Below are 26,004 nucleotides of genomic sequence, written 5' to 3' on the forward strand. Positions count from 1 at the left end.
GCGAGGCTACCCTGTGGCTCCAGGGGGTGCAACCCATTCTCTGCCTGGACTGCTCCTCTGGCTCCTGGGGGACCAGCCCTGACTGCTATGGACGCAGTGCGAGGCCAGGGCTCCGGTCCTGGTTTTCGACCTGTTTGACTCTGAGCAGTAACACCCCTTCTCTGAGCTGTGTCCTCTAAACAGGATTGATGTGAGGATTAAGCATGCTCAAGAAAGTGGAAAGCTCTCTGTAAATTGTAGTGTCGTGGACAAGATCATCATTGTATTCCTCACTCGGCTGCCCCTCACAGTACCATCGATCCTCATCATCCTTCCAGAGCTTGGCCTTCTTCCCAAAGACCGCTCTCCTCCCTGACTACAGGCCTTCCCTAGAGCCTGCTGGGAGGGCCCCGCAACCTTTCCATCAGCCCAGTGACTCCCTAAGCCCAGGCTGCACTCGGCCAGCCCTGTCCGCTGCCCGCCTGAACAAACCGGGCCCAGCCCTGCCCTGTGGGAACACAGCCCCACCTTCACCAGGTGCCGCGTGCACACACCACAGACTGGATCCTTCGGCTTTGTGGTGTGACAAAACGCTCTCCATGTGACCATTTGGCGTGGAGGCCAGCAGCCCAAAGCAATTGTAATTAAAAGCCTGGCACTGAATGTTCCCTTTCCTTGTCATTGCACAAAATCTGTGCCTCTTAAGTTAAAAGCAAGGAAGGTGGGAAAGTCGGGGGTGGGGTGGGGAGAGAGGACAAGGTGGCATGGAATGCTGTCTGCTGACTACTCCCACCTCCATCCCCCCACACCGGATCCCTGTGGCTCCTCGCTAGGCCTCAGAGCACACGTGGTGCTGCTTCCTCAGGCAGTGCCCAGGACCTCAACCCTTGACGTATCTGTCTGCTCATGGGCCCAGTAGGCGATGGGAGGTAATGGGGGGAGGGTGGGCAGACAGCAGAGCGAACAGACTGACTTCCTATTATCATCGCCTTCTTGGATATCGGGGCTTTGTTTATTCACTAGGACTCACAGGATAAAGGGAAAGCCACAGACTTGGCTGGACGTGCTCCGCCTGCCACCGAGATGATTAGAGGGCTGCCAGGGGCCCTGCGCCTTGTTGTCAGGGCAGGAGGTGGAGCACAGACTGAAGCGCTGCTCTGAGGAGTGGGAGGCACCTGGCAGAGGCTGGCCGGGCCATGTGCACTGCTGGGTCTGCTTAACCTGATTAAAGCCACAGCCCCCCTCTGACCTCACCCATCAGGAAGTGGGGCAAAACCATGGTCTTGCCAGGGGCCCAGCCCGGGAATGGTAAGCACCCCTCCTCGCAGGCATCACCAGGACACGTGGAAGGTGTGGGCCGTCACCTGCTCTCTAGATGACTCACCAGCCCTGCACATGGTGGGCATTTCCCCAGATGTGCAGTTGTGGTCAGCTGGGCTGGGCTGTCCTGCCCATTTTACACTCCTTTTGGCCTTAGGATCCAGGCTTGGAAGTGCAGCGTGCAGAATGAGGTGTGAGGGCTGGCCCCACACTCAGAACCAACTGTGTCCACAAGGACCAAGCTGGGTCCTGGGCTCCTCAGGCCCAGCTGAGCACAAGGCAGATATGACTGGCATCGTTCTAAAGGTAGGTTTCAGTAGACACTTGGCTCAGTGGGAACAAAGAAACAACAGAAGCTTCCCCTACTCTCTGCTGGTTGAACCCAGTGCCATGTGAGCCTTATGATGAACTGGAGAAAATTCAGGGACATGACCAGGATGACAAGGCAAGAGATGCTCAGTGAAAAGCTGAGGAGCCCAGGACTTGGGGGGAATGTGTGGCAGGTTCCAGGCATCTAGAGGGTTGGCATGCACTGAACTGTCACTGGAGGTTGGCAAGCAGAGGCTGGACTCAAATGGGGGCCATGAGGGGCTCGAGCTCTGGATGGTGGCTGGCCTCTGGGAATGCATCTATTTCTACGACTCTAACCTACAGAGAATGGGACTGAACTGCCCAGGCCGACATACCTGCTGGGCCTCACTGAGCTGCCAAACAGCTGTATCTTTCCCCAACCATCCACTGCAGAGGAGAGCCCCGCCGAGGGCTTGGGAGTTCTTACCTTCACCCCCCAAAGCAAAAGGATTCTCACACCAACACCCATGATAAGGTCCCCCGGGCAAACCAGGTGTCTGGTGTTTGGGCTTTGGACTGAAATTCTGTCAGCTCACTATGGACATTCAGTGTAGACTGGTTATCGTGCTGATCGGAAGAGCCAGCAGACCAGTACAGCTGTCTGTGCTTAATAAACACGGGGGAAACATGACTTAATAAATGCAGTTTGTCTGGAGGATAAAACCAGGGCTTGAGATAATAAAAAGGCCAGGCTGTAAAGTTTGGAGTGGCTGTGTCCAGCCCAGAATGCCAGCCCTAAAACAGTTATAAAACACATAATTGGCCTCTTGAGCTGAGCCCAGCCCCCTATCCTTCAACTTCACCCTGGTAAGTGACAGCAGCCTCATGTAGACGATGCCCCCTCAGCTGCTGCTTTCTGCGTGGCGTGATACACAGTAGATACTTAAATCTTTGTTGAATGAAAGGATTAATGAGTGACAGAACAGATGAGCACATAAACCTGTAGCTGGGAAGGCATGGTGGCAAATGTGGAACAGAGTTCATCCTTTTATTGAAGCTTACAGTTTCACTGAACTTTTGGCTCTGAATGAAAAGGGCATTGGCAGAGGAAGGTGGCAACTGTCCCCTGGGGACTGAAGCCAGGCAGAGTGGTGGGCAAGGGAGGGGTCCGAGCTGAGGAGTGCAGCAGCCTGGCCCAACATGCCGAGAGCAGACTGCCCAAACTCCCCGAGCCGGGACAGCCCCAGGTGGCTAGGAGTTGACACACACGACTGTGGGCCTGGGGGAGGGGTGGGGGGGATGGGAGGGGGATGCAAGCCCCTGGTCCCTTGGGCACATCTTTTTCACGCTTGGTCAGATTCCACTTTGGAGAAACTGGCTTCATTTGATATGACTGAGCGGGTTCGGGGACACAGGTGCTCATGGTAAAACGCTGATGAACACTTATGTCGGGGCACAGAAGGGAAAGATAGAGGCTGGAGCTCAGCCGATCACAATGACTGGCATCTCCGGCTCCTGCTGCAAGGCTGTGCCACTTACATGCTCAGGGCTGAAAGGATATGTAACTTCCAGTCCTCTCCTACGTCAAGCCCAGGACCCCTCTCTTTGGTGGCTATGACACAGGGGTCCCGGCCCTCTCGGCGAACAGCGCTGTATCAGGAGGAGCAGGAAAAGGAGAGCAGCCCACATGCTTCTCCCACTCCAAAGAGCCAGGAGAGGTGCCCCAGTGCACGCCACTCTTTACGGATGGGCTGGGTCAGAGCATCCGAGAAGCGGTCATGGTGACGAAGTCCTCGAAGCTGAGCCGAACGTTGCCCTGCATAGCTGTGTCCTTCTCCCGGAAGGCCTCGGTCAGCACCTGCAGCTGGGTGCACACCTGGATGAAGCGGTCTAGCTGCATGGCGGGGTTGGCGGAGCGCGGGCAGTAGCGGGAGACCAGGAGCTGGCTGAACTGGGGGCTCAAGTTGTAGCCCATTTGGGACAGAGCTGGAGAGGAGGGGCACACAGAGCAGACACAAAAATCCATCGTGAGCACTGCCATCGGCCAGCTCCACAGAGCACAGCACTTCAGGGGACTTTGAGGGATCAAGCACAGAAGGAGGAAGAGGACAGAAGTCCCAAGGGTCTGTCCAGGATGGCAGCAGCACAGCAGGGGCTCTGCCTGGATGCTCCCTTAGCTGGAAGGCCTCGTCCCTTTCTCTAAATCTCCATTACGATCTGTCAGTCAGGGGCTCCTGGGGCCCCAGAATGACACCAGGCCACCCACGCTCAGCTCTGACTCGTCCGCATTACAGAAGGAAGTCTGAGCCCCTAGGACCACTTGGCCGGTGCGACCAGCAGAGGCAGCACAGCACAGGGGTCCCGAGGACCTGCTCGGGCGTCAAAACAGCCCCTTGGCAAGTTACTTAACCTTGCTAGTCCTCTGACTTGCCATCTCTAAATGGGAACAATACTTACCTGTCAGTTCCAGTAAGGATGAAAGGAGATCATGTAAAGCACCTGGCACAGTGCCCGACACATAACAGACGCTCAGTAAGTGTTGTGACAAATAATAAGAACATCATCATCCACCCAGGCAAGGCTGTGGGCAGTCCCAAGGTCACAGCCTATGTGCTGCTGCCCATGTCCCTCCGCCTGGGAGGCTTCCTTCCTTCCTTCCTCTCTGCATAACCTACTGCCCTAGGCTAGTCTCACCTCTCCTTTGGCTATGCGGCCCGAGTATGCTGCCTACACCATGCCTCAGTTTTCTCATCCATAAAAGGATAATCAAAAGGGACCCTTCATCTAAGGGGTGGTGGTGGGGGGTGGGGTGGGGAAGAGAGAGATAATAAACAGTACCTAGCACATGAGGAGAATGAATAATGTAACATGTTGAAAGTACATATTACAGTGCTTAGCCAATATTCATTCAATAACTACTAGTTTGGTTGTGATAACATCACCCTTACCAATATTTACTCTGCAAAAGAGTAGGTGATCAGTACAGGCCATCTCCTCTCCCTTCTGCCAGGGTGCAGATATGGTGAGCTCCTCCCCTCCCGGCCACAGAAGTCCTTAGTAGGACTGAAATCCACAGCCAGGGCAAGGGGCTGGGTTCTCTGAGGATCCCTTTCCCCATCTCAGGTGGCAAAGCTGCCTGTCAGATTCTCATCAGACCACTAACACCCTTCCTCTACAGCAGCGGTCGCCAACCTTTCAGACCTCACGGACCACCAGCTGGCGACCGCTGCTCTAGAGTCAGAACTGGAACCAGACCTGGAACTGTGGCGGCTGGTCATCTCACCCAACTGCAGCATTTAGAGTGGTCTGGGCCCGAGTGGGGAAGGTAACTGCCTTCTGGCAGAGCCAGCAACAGAAGCCAACTTTCTGAGGCCCCATACAGGGCTCTTCCCAATCTGCATACTAGAGACGAGAGCAGAGAGAGCCACACACACCACACATCCTGGTTTCACAGGACCCTGGGCTACTACATTTCCATCCCCAAGGCTCTGTAGGCTGGGCCTGTCTCACCTGGCACTGCCGGGAGTGCCATCATCAGGAGTCCAGCCCTGACCCCAGACCCAGCTGTTCCCTTGCCCTGGGTCTTGGCTCAAAGCCGCAGCCAGGCCACAGAAGGGGAGGAGTAAGTCTGCTGAGGGCTACATTTAGCAGGGCAGTGGACATTGGCAGTCAGAGGCTAGAGAAAAGGCCCTGCTCTGCTTAGGGAGTGAAGAGAACACGGCACTCACCTTGCTGCAGCTCTGTGTAGCTGATGGAGCCCGAGTGGTCTCGGTCGTACTGCTGGAAGAGGTTCTTCCAGTGCTGGATGAACTTCCACAGGGCTGAGAAGCCGTGGACGTCAATGCGGCCTGCCTTGGTCTTATCAAACATGTCTTGGGGAGACGGGGAAAGAGGGAAGGAAGGCTTCAGGGCTGAGGGCCAGGGGTCCTCAGGCAGCCCTTCTCCTCAGGCTGGATGGAGCAGGAGACTCCACAGAACCACAGGCCCAAGGCCCAGATGCCTCTACCCACGACTTACCTTCATCAGGTGCCACAGCAGCCCCCGCCCTGGCCACCCTTCCAGAACTGCATTCTCTCTGCAGGCAGATGACCCTTCCCTGCCATCTCCTACCAGGGCATGGATCCCATTCTGAAGAATGGGAAATGGAGTGAGCCTGTGACTCAGCAGGGCCTAGGACTCGAGAAAAGATCTCAGGGGAAGAGCTCTCAGTCTAGGAGATCGCTCCTTGAACCCAGTTTCCTGTCTGAAATCCCCCCTGGCTAAACGATTTTTCTGAGAATGGTCGGACATCGGGTGGCTCTGCCCCGAGCCTGAGCCCACAGGGAAGGGCTGGTACTCACTTATCATCATGAGGCATGTCTCGTCATTGAACGTGGACCAGTTGGAGTTGACCAGGGCCTGCTTCAGCTCCTTGACAGAGATGTAGCCACTGTGATCGGAGTCCACTGACTGGAACCAGGAGTAGGCCTCAGGATCCACATTGGGAGGGGCGCCACCTGCAGGAAGGGGTGCAATCCAGGGAGTCAAACGAAGGTCTCGAGGCCAATCCGCAGAAATGCGGGTGAGAGCCAGTCTAAGTGCCTCCCTGTCTAGGGGTTCTCTTATCCACAAAGATCTAAGGGGACCTACTGCTTCTCTTTTATGGCCCTGCTCACTCCACTGTGCACATGTTTTTAAACCACCTTCCTGGTTAGACTTGGAGCAACCTCTGGGCAGGAGCCTAACTCATCTGAATCCCCAGGGGCTAGCACAGAGGCAGGCACAGAAAGGTGAAGTGCTCAATTCATGCCGAGTTGGCCTCAGTGTAACAGCACTCCAGACCCAAAGGCCCTTCCAACCTCCTCACCTGAATTGCTTCTTCCTTCCGTCAACCCAAGACCCCTCAGAGTCTCAGCCCCCAGCCCCCATTTTATAGCCCCTGGTTATTTAAATTCTCTGTGTAGCAGTTTTCTTATCTGTAAAATGAGGCCACAATAGCATTTACTTCATAAATTATGAAGATATGATTATATGAAAACCCTTAAATCAGCGCCTGCTACAAGCTAAGCACTATGTGACTGCAGCTTATTAGTGTGGCTGTGTCTGCTGGGAGTATGTACCGTAAGCAGCTTGGTGTGTCTGTCAGTAGATGGAGGAAAGGCTCACTCACTTGAAGAGACATGTGGAGTGAGCTGGAGAGTAGGGGAAAGGATGACAGATGAAAGTGGAGAAGCACAGAAGACTATCTTAGGAAAGGCCAGAGTGACACAGTACTGCTAAACCTAATGACTTAACTGGCCACAAAAAGGGCCCCTTCGCACAGGCGGTATCAGAGACAGCCACGGGCCCCACTGGAGCACAGAAACCACCACCCAGTCCCAAAGATGAGGCCAGGAGGTTTGCCTGACGGAGGGACTATCTAGCTTCCTTGAATGGGAAACTAGGCAGCCTCACCATCCTTCCTAAAACAGCAGCTTTGCCGTGGGGAGTGAGGGCCACAGCCCCCAGAGGGACAGTCTCTGTAACAGGTGGTCCCTGCAGTTTGCATAGACGAGCCCGGGCTCTGAAAGCGAAGAGCTCTGACCCTTTTTTTTTTTTACTAGTGTGTGCGACTTCAGGCTAATTGTTTCCTTTTTTCAGACCTACTTCCCGAGGTGGCTGTGATGATAAAACCAGATAACAGCAACAGAAAGTTGTAGCAAAAGGCCTGGAATGTGTGCAGTCCCATTTCCACGGAGGAAGGAATACTCAGTAAACTGGATCTGAAAGGATGACAGAGCTGAAAAGACACAGAGGCACAGAGCACGTTCAGAGTACTCCGAGGGGTCCTGGGTTGATGGGAGGGAGAAGCAATTCAGGTGAGGAGGCTGGAAAGGCCCTTTGGGTTTGGAGTGGCATCCGGGTATTTCCAGTGGGCGGTGGGGCACCTTTACTGGCCAACCCTGTCTTACAGAGCAGTGGTGCTCCAACCTTAGATCCCGGACTCAGTGGGGCTGAGGTGGGGCTTTCGGTGGAGTCCCATTCTTTTTGCAGGTGATATATGGATCACACTTTAGAGCACTGCTCCAGGAGCCACCAGCCGCACTGCAGAGGAGGCAATGGTGGGTGGCCAGATGGGTGAAGAGTTGCAGAGAGAGCAGCTAAGAGCCTAAGGCACATCTTTCCTTTCTTCTGCAGCCCCAGAGATTATCTCTGGTCTCAGGCCCTGGAGGGATAAGCCTCCAATATAAGGGTTCCCTACAATGACCTCATGTAGGCTCAGAGACAAGATTTTGAAAGGATGAGGAAATCCACCATGAAGCTGCTGAGCTAAAAGCAAATGGCCAGAAGCTCTGGGCTCTGCCAAGATAAACGCCACAGCTCAGTGTTTAGAACCCCATGGTTTGAACATCGCCCTCAGAGGCTCCTGCCTGGGTACATCTGCTAAGATGCTGCAGCTTCCCCGCAATGCCATTCCCAGGAGGCCCTTCAGGTGCACTAGACGGGTTCCATGCTGCCCTGCTGCTGGCTTGGTCTCCTGGGAACAGCATATGGTGAAGAGGCTATGAGTGTGGGAGGAAACCAGGGACCGGGAATTCACCTCCCCTGGCCCCTGAGACCACTCAGAAACCTTCACTGAGCCTGAAACCCTCACCCAAGATTCTCTGCCTCCACTGAATAGCCAAGGCCCCTTTCCCTCCCCATGTTGTCCAGTACCTCAAGGCCCCTTTCCCTCCCCATGTTGTCCAGTACCTCACCTTTAGTATCTCTGCTCTTTATCCTTCCCCTAACTCATCCCACCATCTGCCTGCCTCAGCATCTGTTAGTGGTAAGGCCCTTGCCATATCTGCTATCACACTAAATGCTGACACCTCTTTGCTAAGAATGTCTCCGTACAAGTTCTCTCAGAGAATATTGCTTATTAAGCCCTTCCCATATGTCAGACACTGTGCTCATGTTTACCTGCACATTCTTATTTTATCCTTATTAACAATGTTGTGAGGGACACTTGCCCATTTTACAGATGTCAACACTAACACTTAAAGAGGTAAAATAATCTGGTCAGGTCAGTAGGTTGTCTGATCTCAAAAGCCCAAGCGTTCAACAGCTACACTCCTTGCCTTTCTACATACAGCAGTCAGTCTCCCACAGAAATGGGGCTTCTCCCCATGATAGGCTGTATTATCTCCAATTATTTGCTCACCTATGCCCTGCCCCCACCGCCTCCCCTGTAAGAGCGTTGTCCATCCTCGCCACTGCCTGGTGGCTTGCAGAGCCCCTCCATAAGGAGTATCCACTCCCATCTTATTGGTAAGAGGCTGGAACAGGAGGTGTGGTTTGGCCAAGAGAACAGGAGTGGGAGATATAAAGTACTTGAAAGCAGAGACTTTAAGAGGTATTACGCATTCCTGCTGACTCTCCTGCTCTTTTTTATCTGCAACAAGAACAAATCTCAAATAACGGCTGTTCCTCCAGCCTGGAGCCTGGAAAGAAAAGACACGTGGGGCAGAATCTCAGCAGCCAAACCCATAGCTGCTGACATGTAAGCAAGAGTAAATGAGTGTGAGCAAGCAACAGAAAGCAATGTTTGATGTTGTAGCCAGAGAGTTGTTGTTCCACAGCAAAGCTGACTAAAACACTTCTATTCCGCTGATGCATGCTGAAGCTAGAAGCAAGATGCTGGGCTGCCTGCACATCCACAGGAAGGACAAGGATGGGCCCTGGGTAACTGAGAACAAGGTCAGAGGCATCTAGAGCCCCAAATCCCTACTTACCTGGAGGAGGTCCCTGTCCATAAGGCGCAGGAGGCGGGGCACCGTAGGGATTTGGAGGTGGCTGACCATAGGGGGTCCCTGAGGCTGCACCACCATAGGGTCCTCCTGGAGCTCCAGAGGGGAGGCCCCCAGGGTTGGGGTATCCATAAGGCCCTCCAGGGGCAGGAGCTCCTCCATAACCACCACCAGGGGGTACCCCGCTGCCATATTGCCCTCCACCAGGGTAGCAGCTACTTGGAAGGGCTCCAGGCGCTTGTTCTCCAGTTTCTGAGGAGGCCTGTAAGAAGAGCAAGGTACCAGTCTGAAAACCATTAACATAAGAAAAAAAAGTTCTAACAACAGTGTTGGGCATAAAGAAAATGATCAATAAATCATTATTAAATTATTATCATCATCAGAAAAGCCCTGTGCAGTAAACTCAGGCGGAGATATAAAGGAGAGTGACAAGTTCTGAAGGAGCTCACAGTTAACAGGAGAGGCATTGAAATCCTCTCCGTAACACCTAACAACCTAATGAACCCGCATAAGGAAATAGGTGTTTAAAATGGACGCATAAGTCATGTGCCATGGATCACAAATGAGATGGTGAAATCAAGGAGGGTTTCCCTAAGAAAGCAGCATTTGAGCTGAGACTTCAAAATGAAAATGATTCCCAAGAGAGTTGGAGAGGCATGGTCACCCAATTTACTAGTAACCTCTTCACCCAAAACTGGGGAAGGGACTTGTTCATATCACACTACTAGGGGCCCGGTGCACGAAATTGTGCACAGGTAGGTTCCCTAGGCCTGGCCGGTGATCAGGGCCAATCTGTAGGGCAACCAGCAGGGCGATGGGGGGGGGAGGCCCGTTGGCACTGACCTTGGCCAGTCTGGCGCCACCTGCTCACCAGCCCCACCCCCCACCGCTGCCACAGGTCGCCTTCCTCTGCAGGATTACCAGCGGGGTGATGGGGGGGGGGGGGGCGCCACTGGCACCTGCCTTAGCTGGCCTGGGGCCTGCGGGCTGGGCAGCTCCTTCGTCGAGCGTCTGTCCCCTGGTGGTCAGCACGCATCATAGCAACTGATAGCTCCACCATTCAGTCGATTTGCATATTAGGCTTTTATTATATACGATGAGTTGAAGGTAGAGGCGGAGCTAGATCACTCCCCACCCACACCCAAACCCAAAGACTCCCACTGCTCCTGCTACAGCATTCTTTCCTTAAGCAATAGGGAACAAGATTCCAGGGTACGATAGAAAAGGGGGTGGGGACTGTGCAAAGTCTAGGCACACCCAAAGAACAGGCTGGACACCAAGCCAGGAAGTAGCTGCTCCACAATAAGCCCTGTGAACAAAGCCATAAACTGCATCTGGCATAGGGCACCTTCAGAAATGCCCTGAGGCCAACAAAGCAGGGGCTGCCAGACAGGTCTTCTGGCCTTCCCTATCACATTCTGGCAGCAACTGAACCCTTTCCTTCCCGCCCTGCATTAAAGCCCTCACGTGTACAGTTTTCAAAGCACTTTCACATACACACAAATGCTACTGGCAGAATCCTGTCAACAATCCTTGCCACAGTCTGCACTGCGCGTTCAGGAGGGACTGCAGGAGGGCCAATGCACAATGAAGACACTATTCAAGAAATAAGTTTTAAGCATGGGGGCCAGGTGGAACTTCTTTTGGGAGAGGAACGACGAGTCCTAGTCTTGCCTGTTTTTATTCAGCTTGGTCATACAACTGCTTTTAGTAAAGCATGTAGGCAGAGCACATAGTAAGCAGATAGTATCGAAGGTCGGTAGAGGCCAGTAAACATTTACTCAAAGATTATCAGGTCAGGGAATGCTTCCAGACCCCGCAATCTCAGCAAGAGCAATCTGTGCTGGCATCAGCCCTGCTGATGCCCAAGGTTCATGGGCTTCCAAGTTCCTTGTTGCACTTTCATGCCAGTGCTGCTATGCGGTCGTCTCTAGCATCTCCCTTTGTTTTCTTAATAAACCTTGAAAAGTGTATGCCGTCTGTAGGGCTTAAGTCTTTTTGAGACTTTTCATTCACATTTGCAGCCTAAAAATAAACACAAAAACCCAAGAATAAGAAAGACAATAGTGGTTATGCTAAAAGGTACATGTAGGGAGATCCAATGAAAAGGATTGTATTTTTCCATGTCCATTTTAAATTGTTGCCAGGCATCTAAGAAACTAGTTTGTAAGTTTGCCGGGGATAATTGTGCAATTTGTTGTTGTAATTCTAAAATATCAAGGGTTGTGTTAGCTTTACCCTAAGTACCAAGAAGGTGATTTTTTACTGATTCCCAAGGGTGTAAGGTGCTGTTATAAGGAACGGGGATCACACAAATCTGGGAAAAATTATGATGATACTATAGGGACATTCTTTGCTCTTAGCTGTGGATTTTATCACTCATTCATAGAACTGTAGATTTTAGTGCTGATAATTCTATTTCAAATTGACTGTCAATTCTTTTTTGTATGGACATGGTCTTGGTTACATTTTTCTTAACTTGTTGTACGAACTGAAAAGTTTGAACAGTTTGTACCATGGATGAAGCAGCAATTCCCACAGAAGTAAGTAAGTAATACTAGAGCAAAGAGTCCTGCAATTAACCTGCCAAGGAATTTTTTTTGTCATTTTAAGATTTTTACTAGGTCATGTAACCGTTGGTAGGTTTGATGAGATTCCCAAGGCTCGGTTAGGTTAGTAGGAACCCAAGTGAAAGCAAGTTGTCTTAATATCATGAGGGAATCCTTTTGATAGGTGGAATTAACACAATGGGATAGTGTGCAGCCTGTGCATGATACCTTTTACCAGTGGTCGGCAAACTGCGGCTCGGCAAACCACAGCTCGCGAGCCACATGTGGCTCTTTGGCCCCTTCAGTGTGGCTCTTCCACAAAATACTGACTTGGTGCATGGGCCACAAAGTTTCAATCGCACTGTACATGCGCACCTGCACGTGGTATTTTGTGGAAGAGCCACACTGAAGGGGCCAAAGAGCCGCATGTGGCTCGCGAGCCACGGTTTGCCGACCACGGCCTTATGCAATTAACTTGCATTAAGGCACACCTGGATGGGGCCCGAGAGGAGTACAAGATCAGATACACAGGTGATGGCAAATACTGTCTTATTTGGAGTTCCCCATAAGATGTAAGTATGAGTAGAGTTATTTAAGCTAGAGTGATAACTGTACCATTCTATAGGTGCAAGTGCAGCAGCTAATTTCCATTACGTGTTTTGTAGGGGCCAATGATCATGTTGTAATTGAGATCCAACAAATCCTCCTCCATGCCACGAGGTGGAGTGATTAGATTCAACATACAGGCAGGACACAGTCCCTTTCCATTTTAAGGTGTGATTGCTACTATATGCAGACCCATGGGGACACCAATTCACAAAGGAAAAACTATTATTAAGATTGCTGTTGGTGGGGTAGGCACTATAACAGTCCTGCCAATTAATTTCTTCCCCTGTGGGGTATCATTTATAAAAATTTTTACATAATGGCTTAGCGGGGGGGATATCTTAATAATGTTACATCTTCTGTACCTCTTCTGGGGCAACCAGGGATAGTAGATGTATGTGGGCTTTTGCCCCCCCTCCCCCACTTCCTTTGGTGTCTATGCTAACCAAAGACCTCTCTTTAATTCTACACACAAAGGTGCAGTAGTTTGATTCTTTGTCATACAAAAGGGAAGCTGTGTGGTGACACCCGTATAATTATAGTTTGCCCAGATACTTCCTTGTCCTATCTGTGGTCCCCTGGGATGAACAAGGTGCTTGATATTATTGGTGACTATACTAGGCGGGAGATCAGCCCAAGTAAGGGGTCTCATCCATGGAGGGTCAGGAACATAAGTCTAATACAATTCCCCATGTGCCCCTAGTAGTATTACCGCACAACTGATGACTGCTAGCGTGGCAAGGAAAACATTCTCAGGTGTTCTCGGGATTCTTGTATCCTCACAAACTTGCTCAGCTTTCTGAATTGTCTTCTTCACCATCCCCCATGTCATTTCCAAACTGTTTCTTGTCTGCTTCGTTCGCCTCGTATTCCTTAGCCTCTGCACGAGGCTTGGGGTTAGTACTACCTTGGGGTAGGGTGTTTGATTGTCTGCGGCCACAGGTACAGACTGAGGTGGTACAGATTGAGGTGGTGCAGGTTGAGGTGGTACAGGTTGAGGTGGTACAGGTTGAGGAGGTACAGGTTGAGGAGGTACAGGTTGAGGTTCCGAGTGCAAGGTCTTCAATATTTTGGTCAGTTCCTCCCGTGGATCCATGTTGAAGTTTGATGTTCCTTGCAGGAATCCACACAGGCTTGGAGGAGTTTCCTGGAAATACACAAGCATATTCTCGACCAAATGTTAACAAAGGGTCGGGACCCTTCCATAAATCAGACTCAGGATTCTTCCACCTGACCAAGCCTTTTTCCTTTGGCTCATCACACACCAGTGTAGCTTCATTGGAGTCTTACCATCAACATTACAAGTGAAAAAATTTAAGGTAATTAAGGTTTGGAGTAGTCTACCTACAGGAGATTTCTCTAGTATTTCCCCTATTTGTTTTTCAAGTTGGGATTTTAGCCACTGATGTTGGTGTTCTATAATTGCCTGTTCTTGGGAGTTGTATGGTATTTCTGTAATGCGTTGAATTTTTCATTTTGTATAAAATTGCAAGAAATGACAGCTTGTGTATGCAGGTCCATTGTCAGTTTTAATAATTTTTGGAATTCCCATGACAGCAAAAGAAGTTAGGCAATGATTAATTATTTGTTTTGCCATTTTCCCTGTAGATGTGGTGGCCCAAAGGACCTTTGAAAAGGTTTCTACAGAGACATGCAATGCCCCAAGACATCCAAAAGGAGTATAATGCATTACATTCATGTGCCAGATATGTTCCCTTTTCAATTCTTGAGGGTTAATTTCTGTATTGGGCCCTTGAGGCAGATGTAACATACAAGTGGGACATTCCTTGATAATTTGTTTATCCTGCGTCGAGTGATTGAGAATTATTTAGATAATATTTTGGCAGGCTGATGTAAAAGCTGATGAGATTCTGTGGCTTGCTGTAATGAAATGACTAACTGATTGGCATATGCATTTTCTTTTGTTAATTGACCAGGCAGGGTGATATGAGCCCTGATATAATGTTTAATAAGAGGGCAATATGCAAATTGACCCTACCGGCAGAACGACCGGTCACTGTGATGCGCACTGACCACCAGGGGGCAGATGCTCAACACAGGAGCTGCCCCCTGGTGGTCAGTGCACTCCCACAGGGGGAGTGCTGCTCAGGCAGAAGCCAGCTCATGACTGGCCAGCGCAGCATCTCCTGCCTCCTCGGCAGCCCTAAGGATGTCCAACTAACAGCTTAGGCCCGCTCCCTAAGCCGTTAGTCAGACATCCCCCAAGGGCTCCTGGGCTGCCAGAGGGATGTCTGACTGCCAGCTTAGGCCCAATCCCCCCAGGGAGCAGGTCTAAGCCAGCAGGTGGACATCCCCCGAAGGGTCGTGAACTGCAAGAGGGCGCAGGCCGGACTAAGGGACCCGCCCTCCCCCAAGTGCACGAATTTTCATGCACCAGGCCTCTAGTGAGTAATATAAAAGGGATATTGTCTTTGCTGTACAATTTGCTGTACTGTTTAAATAGTATAGACTTTAATCGAGTATTTTCAATTTTGTTTACTAGGCCAATAGCATAGGCAGAATTAGAAATATTGAGAGGCTTCTGGAAATTTTGCAATGCAGCCTTGATAGCCTTTAATTCAATTCTTTGTACAGAACTGTGACTAGTGTGGATGACTTGGTCTGACTTTTTTGTATGATAAGCAGCCTTACCATTAGAGGAACCATCAGTAAAAATAGTTAATGCTTCAGGAATAGGTTCCTGTCTAGTATTTTTTGGTATAATAATAGGGATGTAATATAAAAATTGTAGTAATTTGTCTTTTAGTAGATGACAACTAAGTTCCCCCAAATATTCACTTATTCCAATTTGCCAATTTAAATCAGTCTGAAATAAGGTTTCTAACTGCTTCCCGGTAAGGGGAGGATAAATGTACTGGGGCTTTTCTTCTTTAAGCTGCCTGCAGTGCTTTTTGAGTTGAGGTCTTAATTGAGCCATGAGTTCTATATATGTAACCACAGTTTTAGAGGTTTGATGCCCTAGGTCCGTGGTCGGCAAACCACGGCTCACGAGGCACATGCGGCTCTTTGGCCCTTTCAGTGTGGCTCTTCCAAAAAATACCACATACAGTGTGATTGAAACTTCGTGGCCCATGCGCAGAAGTCGGTATTTTGTGGAATAGCCATTAATTTGTGGAAGAGCCACACTGAAGGGGCCAAAGAGCCACATGTGGCTCGCGAGCCGCAGTTTGCTGAGCCGCAGTTTGCCGACCACTGCCCTAGGTGAATTTACTTAATAATAGCAGGAGAGTCTTTATTTTGGAAGCTGACCCAAGTGGGACTGTTTATAGTAGGATTAATCTGTCCTAACACAGGCAACTTAGGCTGTACCTGTGCTCCTTGGGCTGAGGATATTGCCTGTTTAATTTTTAGTAACTACTCCCTAGTTTTATCTGTCAACGTTTGGGGCGAGGAAAGATCACAGTCACCCCTAAGTATATTGAGTAAATTTGTCATTGTTTCTGTAGAGATTTTTAGATAAGGTCTTAACCAATTAATGTCCTTTAATAATTTCTGAAAGTCATTCAGGGTGTTAAGGCAATTTTTTTGTATTTCTACCTTTTGAGGCTTAACACATTGGTTTTTAATTATGGTTCCTAAGTATTTGAAGGGCGTTTCTCTTTGTACCTTTTCTGGAGCAACTTTTAAGCCCTATTTAGAGAGTCTTTTTCTTTAATTCAGTGGCTGCCAACCTTTCGGACCTCACGAACCACCGGTTGGTGACTGCTGCTTTAATTGGGTAAATGTTGCTAAAGTCTGCTTTTCCTGTGGGCTTGCCAAGAGCAAGTCGTCCATGTAATGGATAATGTAATGCTGGGGATATTTGCCTTTTAATGGTTGAATAGCTTGACCAACTATTTTTGACACAAGGTGGGGCTATTGGCCATGCCTTGAGACAAAACTTTCCATTGATATTTTTTCATAGGCTTTACATTGTTAATGCATGGTACTGAAAAGGCATATTTTTGTTTATCTTGAGGTGCCAAGGGAATGGTGAAAAAATAATTCTTGAGATTTACTACTATATAAGAGACCAATTTAGAGGTATTTGTGAAGGCGCTGGGAGTCCAGGCTGTAAAGCTCCTATGGAGTGTATAGTAGTGTTAACTGCTTTAAGAACATGGAACAACCACCACTTTCCCGTCGCCTTCTTAGATATTGTCACTATAGGAGTATTCCAAGGACTATTGGTTGGCTCTATGTGGCCAGCCTTCAGTTGTTCCTGTATTAATTCATGAACACACCCTGATTTTTTCTTGGTTATTGGCCATTGATCTATTCATATAGGTTTATTATCTTTTCATTGTATAGGATTAGCATGAGGGTGAGGAGATTGATTAATGGCCATTCCTAAAAAGGTTGATATTCTACTTCTTGTCTTCCTGGGTTCCCTTTGGCTTGAATAGGTTTTCTAATCCCCTGATTATTTTTCCCTAAACCTTGACCAGCTTGATATTCCATCTGAGTTATTAACTGCTATCCCTTGCCGGTAACAATACACGCTTATAAACCCTCCAAAACATCCGGCCCCATAAGTTGACTGAAATTCCAGAGACTACATAGGGCTGAAACCATTCTGTTTATCCTTTCTTATTTTGCCATTTTAACACTGCAGTACTACGTTGAGTATTATCAGGAACTATGACCCCTGTAATAGATCCCATAGTTTCTACTATAGACCAATTTGGAAGCCAGAATTCTTTACTAATAACACTGACATTAGCTTCAGGGTCTACTAAACCCTTAGTTTTCCCTTTATTTTTAAATTAATTATAGGATGGGTTTTACTAATTTCATGTATTTAATAGATATTTGAGCTTCCAAATTTTGTGTTCCACTTTTTCTATTTATAGCTTTACCTTGCTGAATATAAGGTATGAGTAGGAGCTGAGCAATTCTTTGTCCTGGGGTAACTTGCATAATCTGTTTGCATTCTAGTATTACCTTGATTTTTCCCTTATAATATGAATTTATGACTCCAGGCAAAACAGTCCTTTCAGTGTTTCCATTTCTTCCTAAGACTAGTCCTAACGTACCTGGTGGTAAAGGCCCCCAATTCCCATAGGAACAGCTTGCCGAGCTATGTCAGGGATCCGAGTGACTGCTACTGTGTGGGTGAGATTAAGGTCTGCATTCCCTGGAGTGGCTTGGATGAGGGAATTCACTGTGGGCCTTGCAGGGCGTAAGCCACCTGTTGTTGACGGGGCTGCAGAAAGCCCCTTTGGCCATTTCCCTGCGCTGGCCACGCCCTTTGCCTTGATTTAAGGGCTGCCCATTTCTATGAAAATCAGATCTACATTGATTAGCCCAGTGATTTTCTTTCTGACATTAGGACACAAGGAGGGTGTGGGAGGTGGAATGCTCACGCCTTTCCTCTGTTGTCTGCCACCCTGAGTCCTTTCTGGCTGCCTACGTTCCTTTTGGAAGAGTCCTGGCTTCCCACGATTAAAACATTTTTTACTCCCCACTGTTACAGCGGCAGCTAGTAAGTTTGCATGAAAAGTGCTTGATTCTACATCCTGACATGCTTGAATCATTTCTGTAATGGTACCACTTTTTCTTAGAGGTGTCAGACATTTTTTACAATCAGCACTGGCATTTTCACATGCTAACTGCTGAATCAAGATGTCTCTTGTTATTACATGCTGTATTTGCCATCTCACTACTCGAGTAAGGTGAGCCACAAAATCAGAAAATGATTCTGTAGGTCCCTGCATACACTTAATAAAAGCTCCCTCAGGATCCCCTTTAGCTGGTAAAGCCCACCAGGCCTTTCTTCCACAAAGTTTAATCTGCTCATTAGCTTGTTGCACATACCCTCGCTGATTTTGCAAGTCACTGTATTGTCCTGGTCCTGCTAACATTTCAGAAGTTATTTGGACATTCTGTCCTCAATTGGTATGAGCCTGCTCTTGACATCTCTCTAAAAATTCTCCCTTCCATAGCAAGTAGTCCCCTCCATCTTGGGCTGCATGAGCCAAAGCGTACCAATCGAAAGGAGGCAGGAATGCATCAGGAATGTTAGTCATGATTTCTCCAGTAAAGGGAGCTGTAGGACCATTTTGTACTATGCTTTCACGCAAAGCCTTTATCATTTTAAAGTCAAATTTGTCATGCTGTCTTAGTATTTAATTTGAATTATGTGGGTTAGCTCCCTCTATAACAGGTAAAGCAAGTCTCTCCTCCACTGTCTCTCCTCTCGGATAGCTTTTTGAACAGCTGATTCTATTAGCGGTGAATCAATATTTCAGGATCAGGACACAGACGTGGAGGAGGACATGAAAGCCATTCCTCCAATTTTTCTTTCTGCTCCTCTGTAGGAGCGGAGGGTGTAAGGGAAGAGGTCCAGCCTCCTTTGCCTCTCTAAAAGGCTCCAGCAAGTGCAATACCATGCTCCACAAGGAGAAACAATTTGGGGGCAAGTTTTCCCCCTGCTGATGAGCTCTCTTCAAGTTCTGTCCTACTCTTTGCCAACACTCTACATCTAACGTGCCCTCATCAGGAAACCGGGGATTATGTTCTATGATGATATGCAAAAACTAAGAGAGTACCTTCTGACACCTTAATTCCCTTTTCCTTGAGCATGCAAGCCAACAGTCTACAATAATGTTTTTCCCCTTTACTCGAATTTTGCCCCATAATGGCCTGGCTAATTTCAGAAAAGTCCCCGTTCACTTACGGTTGCGACTCCACAGCTGGCACAGGCTTGTGCGTTCAGTGAACTTCCACTTCACTTCGTTCCCCTCAGGCGAACCTTCTCAAGTACCTGTTCAGGCGCCACTTGCCATGACCTGCACAGTGGGTTTAGGAGGGACTGCAGGAGGGCCAATGCACAATGAAGACACTATTCAAGAAATAAGTTTTAAGCATGGGGGCCAGGTGGAACTTCTTTTGGGAGAGGAACGACGAGTCCTAGTCTTGCCTGTTTTTATTCAGCTTGGTCATACAATTGCTTTTAGTAAAGCATGTAGGCAGAGCACATAGTAAGCAGATAGAATCGAAAGTCGGTAGAGACCAGTAGACATTTACTCAAAGATTATCAGGTCAGGGAATGCTTCCAGACCCCGCAATCTCAGCAAGAGCAATCTGTGCTGGCATCAGCCCTGCTGACGCCCAAGGTTTATGGGCTTCCAAACTCCTTGTTGCACTTTCATGCCAGTGCTGCTATGCGGTGGTCTTCGGCAAATCCTCTAACAGAAAGAAGGAAGAAACTAGTAGGATCATTTTTAGATGAAGAAACTCAGGTGCACAACTGTTGAAAGACTTCATTTAGCAAGCATTTACAGGGTGATGACATTATGCTAGGCCTGGGGGCACAAAACTATATAGGGTCTGTCCTCAAGGAGCCCACAGATAATTATGATAGTCTGATCAATACCACCAGAAAAATCTACTTAAACGCTACCAAGGAGGCATGAGCTGAGGAATTCCGTTCTGTTTGTCAAATGATAAATGGGCAATCAGATGAAAAACTCATGAAGTGTGTCAAGGAAGGCTTCCTGGAGGAGGCAGGTGTATCATTGAAGCTGGCAGTGAAGGACGCATAGGCCTTCTCCAAAAGGAAGGCAGAAAAGGACATTCCAGACAGAAGGGAGAAGAGAGACAAAGGCGCAGGTACAGATCTAGGAGCAAGCATGGAGTGGTCAAGGAATAGGCTAAAAAGCAGGGGGCAGAGGCAAGAACTGAGCGGTAGGCTCTTTATACACCTCTCCTGCAGCACTTCAGTTAGCTGGTGAGTTATTGGTATCTTAAGAGTAGTTTCTGTTTCTGTCTCCATGCACCAGTGAGCTCCCCAGGGGCAGACAGTGGGACTCATTCATCACGGTACCTCAGGATCCAGCACAGTGCCTGGCACCTGCAAGTCTCCATAATAATCTAAACAAGTGACTACCACTCTGAAGAGTTTGGGCTTTATGCTGGAGGAAACAGAGCACCATAGAAGGGTTTCCAGTGGGAAGGAACAAGATCAGAGCCTGTTTAGAGAATTAACCAGCGGCGGTGTGGAGGATGAGCTAGTGGGGAGGGCAGTAGCTACGAGAGGGGGAGGCGGTAGGCTAAGCCCCAGGCTGGCAGGGCTTGAGCCAGATAGCAGGCTTGGAGACTGAGAGCACAGGATGAATTCTGAAGCTATTTCAGAGACAGACTAGACATGACTTGGCAACTAATTAGGTTAGGGAAGAGCTGGAGGGAGGAAAGGAAAATGCTTGGAATGACAGATTTCTAGCTGCACAAAAATATGAAGTGGAGCCACCGACTGAGGCAGAATCCAGGCTGGAAAAGAGGTTCCAGGGTCATCAAGTTGTCAGTAAAGGTCTGAACCAGAAATGAAAACCAGAATCCCGACTCCAGGTTCTTTTATACTACTCCATGCCGTCAACCTTTTTAAGAGTTTTCCCAAGAGCATTTCATGTTGATAAACACAAGATCGTGAAAGGGGCGGGGAGGGGGGTGACGACGACAGGAGACAGTTCAGTAACCATGGTTTCCAAAGCATCACAGAAATGGGTGGAAGAGGGGCAATTAACATTTTATTGAGGCTTTAGTCTGCTAAATGCTTCCAGTTCAATTGGCTCTCACTGATCCTCAGTCCTGTAAGAGTAGTTTTATTCCCTAAGAAAGCAGCATTATCTCCATTTTACAGATGAGAAAATTAAGGTGCAGAGAGTTTAATATTGTGCCTGTGATGATGCAGCTAAAACAGGTGAATTGGGATTCTAATCAGGATCTGCATGACTCCACTACACTACTCTCTTCAATAAATGTGTGGGCATCTACCATGTGCCGACGCCAGGGATTGTCCTAAATGCATCTGTCAAATATGATGGACTTCTACTGTAGAAGGGGTGTAGGGGGAAGGGTTGGATTAGTGCTCTTTCAGAGGTTTCAAGCGCAGGAATCAGGGAGATGCAGAAGAATCTTATTCTTTTTGCACCCCAGTTCCTAGACCTAATTTGAGAGCCACCGTATTGTAAGAAATCCCAAAGACCCTACAGTCCAACCTTTCAGTCAATCTTGGAATCTTGGAATCTGTCTGTATTCCTGCAAGTGATGGGAGCTCACACCCCAAATAACCCACTCAGAAAGTCCTCTATTTTCTTTTGGCTCTGAAGGCTCATGCTTCTACATCCAAGACTCTTGTGAAGCTTGGAAGGGTCAAAGGTTGACCCATGCTGAGTCCTGATGGGGAACCAGAGCTATCCTTCAAGTGCCTGCTGGAGGAGGCTAGAGCCTATTCTAAGGGGTTAAACCAAGTATGTCAAACTCAAAGGCTAATATGGACCAAATAAACAAGGCTTAAGTTTATGTGGGCCACAAAAAAAAGCTTCAATTTTCATAGAAACGTAGGTTTATTTCGATAGAGATATGCTGTATACAAAAGCCTAAAATAAGTGAGTAATCATTAACATAAAATAATAAAATATTTTAATAAAAATTAATATTTTTTCTTGAACATTAACTTACCAGACACTGAATAACTGCACAAATTAATAAGCAAATAAACCTATTTTTCTTGTTCTCCAAAAGCAAAATATTTCCTGTTGCACACACCAAACAACTCAGTACAAGACTAATGACATGTCAATCTTCTGCTAAAATATTCACTGCTAGTATCAGTGGAGAGAAATGGTGCGCCTGCGCGTAAGGGAAATGAATGCAATACAATTATAGTAATCTGTCATTAGCGAATGTTGTAATCCGTTATTAATAATTATGTATAACAGGATACTGTAAAAATTAAGTTACAAAACTTCTATTAAAATGTTTCTTACATACCATTATATTGGTATTGACATACCAATATTTGTTGTGGGCTGCATGCGGCCTGCAGGCAGAGAGTTTGACATGCTTGGGTAAAACAATCGTGAGACAGGAGTGGCTCGGACATTCACCAGCAGAACCTCCTAAAATATTTAAAGTCCAGAAATCTGCAGCCAATAAACAGTGAGCCAGGAAGTGTCCCAAGATTTCAATTACCATGTCTGAGCTGACACTCCAAAGGTTCCACCTTTCCCTCCAGCTTCATTTCACCTGAGCTGCAGACCCAGGTATCCAACACCCTCCTGGACCTTCCCCCCAAATCTATTCCTCTGTGTTCCCATCTCAGTGAGTGGGAGACCCTAGTGCCTTCCTGGGCACCTCCTCTTTCCTCCCCTCCGACACCAAGTTTCCTCAACTCTACCTTCCAAATGCTTCTCAAACCATTTTCACCAGGTCACTGTTTTCTCTGACCCAGATTAGTTCAACAGCTTTGAAACTGGTCTCCCTGCCTCCAGTCCCTCCTGCTTCAACCCATTCCCACAGTGCTCCATGGTAACAGCTCCAAAGCACAAATGGGAGAAAACGCGTCAGCAGTTCCCTCACTTCTCTTAGGACCAAGTCCACGCTCCTCAAAAGGTATCTGATCCTTGCTTACCTTTCTCATTTCATTTCTTACCCATTTCTCCCTCTTCACAGCACATGGACTAATCTCCTTAAATTCCTCCAAAATACTGGGCTCTCACTTGCTTCCTGGCCTTGGAGCATATATTCCCTCTACTGGAATACCATGCATTTCTTCACCTAGCTAACTCCTACTGGGGATTCAATGTGGGGCTTAAATGCCACCTCCTTTAGGAAATCATTCTTCCTGGAGACTGAGTTTAGGTATCCCAGCTGTGCTGTCCTAGCACATTACACTTACTCCCATTTAATACTTAGTACACTGTCTGTACCATTCATATATCTGTATCCCTTTTCCACGTGGAGTAATTACTATACCAAAACACCGTATCAGGCACTTTACATGGATTAGCTCATTGCAACCCCCTTTTAAAGAAGGGGAACCAAGCCTCAGACTTTTCCAAGAACTTTCTGCAAGCAACAGGCAGAGCAAGGATTTGAAGCCAAATCTCTCTGGCCTCAGAGACCAAGCTCTAAGCATTGAAACCCATCAGGCTGGCTCCTCCACAGGACCAAAGGGTACTTGAGTTTTACTACTCGAACACATAGCCATGCTTGAGGACCCTGGGCTAGAGGAAGTGGAAAATTAGTTTTGACTCCTAATAATAAGCTGGAATCCTCCAGGGCTATGTACCAGGTGGAAGGGAAGTGGCGCTATGCGTTTGGATGCTTTAAAATAACCCATTTCCTTTTCTGGGATACCATGGACCAGGAGCTGAAGAGGTAGACAAGGGTATGATGGGGAAACAAAAGCACTTCTTCTTCTATTCCAGACATGTTTCTCTGTACTCCTTTTCAATATTTCACTGAGCATAGGCCCAGGCAGCATGACATGATAACAACAATCGCAGCAGCAAGAACTATGCCACCATGCGCTGGCACACACTACGTGTTAGCAATGTGCCAAGCTTCCTGTAGGTTTTATCATACTTCATCCTCATTTCAGTCCTATGACGTATCAGTCCTCTTTTTACAAGTAGGAAACGGAGGCTCCAAGCCCTTAGATAAACTTGTCCAAGGGCATATAACTATTAAGTAGTAGAATTAGAATTCTAGCCTCGTTCCGTCCAACCTGGAAGTTCAGGCTCTTAAATTCTATGTCACTTCCTCTAGGACGCATACAAATTACCTCCAAAAGCTTATTAAAACGTAAGGCACTTCCTAGTTGCACAACAGGTCTATGGCGGAACCCCAAAGTGTGCTTTTTTTAACAAGCTCCCAGGTGATTCGGATGCAGACCATCCACTGAAAAACAATGCACGGTGACAATGTTTACCCAAACCAGGTTTCTCAGAATACTAGTATTAAAAAAAAAAAAGACTACACATTAAGAAAAGTGGTGGTGGGGGGGGGGGGGGGTCCCCATGGTTAAGTAAGCTTAAGAAATACTGAGATGCCCTGTGGTGAAACTGTTCAGCTCTATTTAACAGAGTATTCTGTGGACTTATTTAACCGCAGAATCTTCCTCCATTAGCAATACCTATTAACATTTCACAAGACTCAGAAAATAGAATGGAGAAACACTGCTAGGTTATAGTACTTCCTCCTAATTGCGGCCCATGCTGGCCTCTCTCTTTCCTACCTCGGCTAAGTATGCAATGAAAGGAGTTTAAGTTCTAGCCCTGGCCTCATCCCCTCGCTTGCTTGCTATGTATGACCTTGGACAAGCCACTTAACCTCTTTGGGCTGGTTCCTCAGCTATAAACTGGGGATGAGACTCCCTGCTAGTATGCCTCCCAGGTCGTCATGATTGAGAGAACGGAGATCCAAATAGCGTGTGCAAAAACTGCACGGGCTGCACTCCCTGCGGGGGTTCTTGGCCCATCTTTTGGCATGTTAACTGGACCCCACTGAGCACTCTGTAATACCCCGTATGACCTAGTTTCACCATTTTTTTCCTGCATGGGTTTTATCTCCTAAATGAGTGTGATCTTGGGTAACTCAGGAGCCCTCTCCGGGCTGTTTTCTCCTTTTAAATGAAGGGACTATTTTGAGGGCCCTCCCAGCACTGGCCTTCGAGGAGTCTAGTAAAAATTAAACACGAAAAGGTAACACCCGTTACACTCTTGGTGGTGCCAAACGGCTTACAAGCATCCCTTCGTTCCTCTTCGGAATGGCTCTACCAGTACCGGGTAGAGCCTGTTGCTTGGCCCTATTTTACCGAGTAGGAAGCTTCGGCTCCGGCAGGCACAACACCGCGCTCGGGGGAACCTTCCCGCCTCCCAACCGTACTTCCTCCCTCAGCCCTTCTCCCCGCCAACGAAGGGCTGCGGCCACAGCATCGCCTGGCTGGGTGCTCGTGGCTGGATCAAGAAGGGCTGGCAGGCGGAGAAGCAGCATTTGCTGACAGCTCCAGGGTCTGCTGCCTCACTGCCTGGCGACTTCGGGGAAGTGTGTGTCTTCTCTGCGTTTCATTTTTCCTGGGTCTGAAACGGAGGCGCTGGACCAGGTACCAAGCAGTCAAACAAGCTCACGTGTGGAGTCAACCAAAACCAAAGATTCTCCTGATTATTCGGATGCAATACGTCCGGGGTGTGCTTTTATCCGACGCCCCAAATGATACCGACGACGGACCAGTGCTCTAAACGCGGTGCTGGCGCCCACGACCCCGCCCGGCACCCTGCGGGAGCTCCGGGAACGCGCGCGGCCCGGGCCAAGCCCAGCCTGAGTCTGGGCGGGGGGGTCCCAGGTCCCCGGTCCCCAAAGCCTCGCGAGCGCGACGTGCAGTTCTGCGTAACGTGAGACCGGCGCAACCGACCATCGCTTTTCCCTTCTCATCCACGCGAGACCTCGCTGAAGTCAACCTCAGCATAGGAAGGGCACGGAGAAACAGGAGAGAAGGCACAGCTGGGGTTTGGGGCCCCTGCCTGGACTCGTCTGCCCCTCACAAACTCACCTGCCCGTAGGGATAGCCGGCCATGTCGATTCTGACGTAACCAGTCGGAGAAGGGTCGGACTTCCGGTGTCAAACCGCTCCCTGGGGACATACCCACACTTTTGATTGGATGGTGCGCCTGTCCATCCTGGGCGCAGAGGTCGACGGAAGTGACGCCATTGGGCGGTGGTCGGAT

The 26,004-nt window shown here is 48.5% G+C and overlaps 1 protein-coding gene across 3 annotated transcripts; it reads right to left on the reverse strand.

Moving 5' to 3' along the window:
- Window positions 1-2,605: 2,605 nt before the first annotated feature.
- On the reverse strand, window positions 2,606-25,870 carry PEF1 (penta-EF-hand domain containing 1). 3 transcript variants are annotated; one of them, XM_070404594.1, is made up of 6 exons: window positions 19,173-20,242; window positions 13,206-13,640; window positions 9,324-9,600; window positions 5,931-6,086; window positions 5,319-5,462; window positions 2,606-3,576 (listed from the first exon to the last, which is right to left on the reverse strand). In XM_070404594.1, exons 2-6 carry the CDS (start codon window positions 13,587-13,589, stop codon window positions 3,347-3,349), a joined length of 1,191 nt encoding a protein of 396 aa, XP_070260695.1. In that variant the 5' UTR covers window positions 13,590-13,640; window positions 19,173-20,242; the 3' UTR covers window positions 2,606-3,346. The 3 variants fall into 3 exon arrangements, with proteins under 3 accessions (XP_070260695.1, XP_070260696.1, XP_070260694.1); XM_070404595.1 differs by lacking the exons at window positions 13,206-13,640; window positions 19,173-20,242 and adding an exon at window positions 25,830-25,870; XM_070404593.1 differs by lacking the exon at window positions 19,173-20,242 and having other exon boundaries at window positions 13,206-14,471.
- Between the last annotated feature and the right edge of the window lie 134 nt (window positions 25,871-26,004).

Source organism: Myotis yumanensis, unplaced genomic scaffold (assembly GCF_028538775.1).
Source record: "Myotis yumanensis isolate MYYU_CA2020_CCGP unplaced genomic scaffold, mMyoYum1.0.hap1 SCAF_2, whole genome shotgun sequence".
Taxonomy (NCBI): Eukaryota; Metazoa; Chordata; class Mammalia; order Chiroptera; family Vespertilionidae; genus Myotis; species Myotis yumanensis.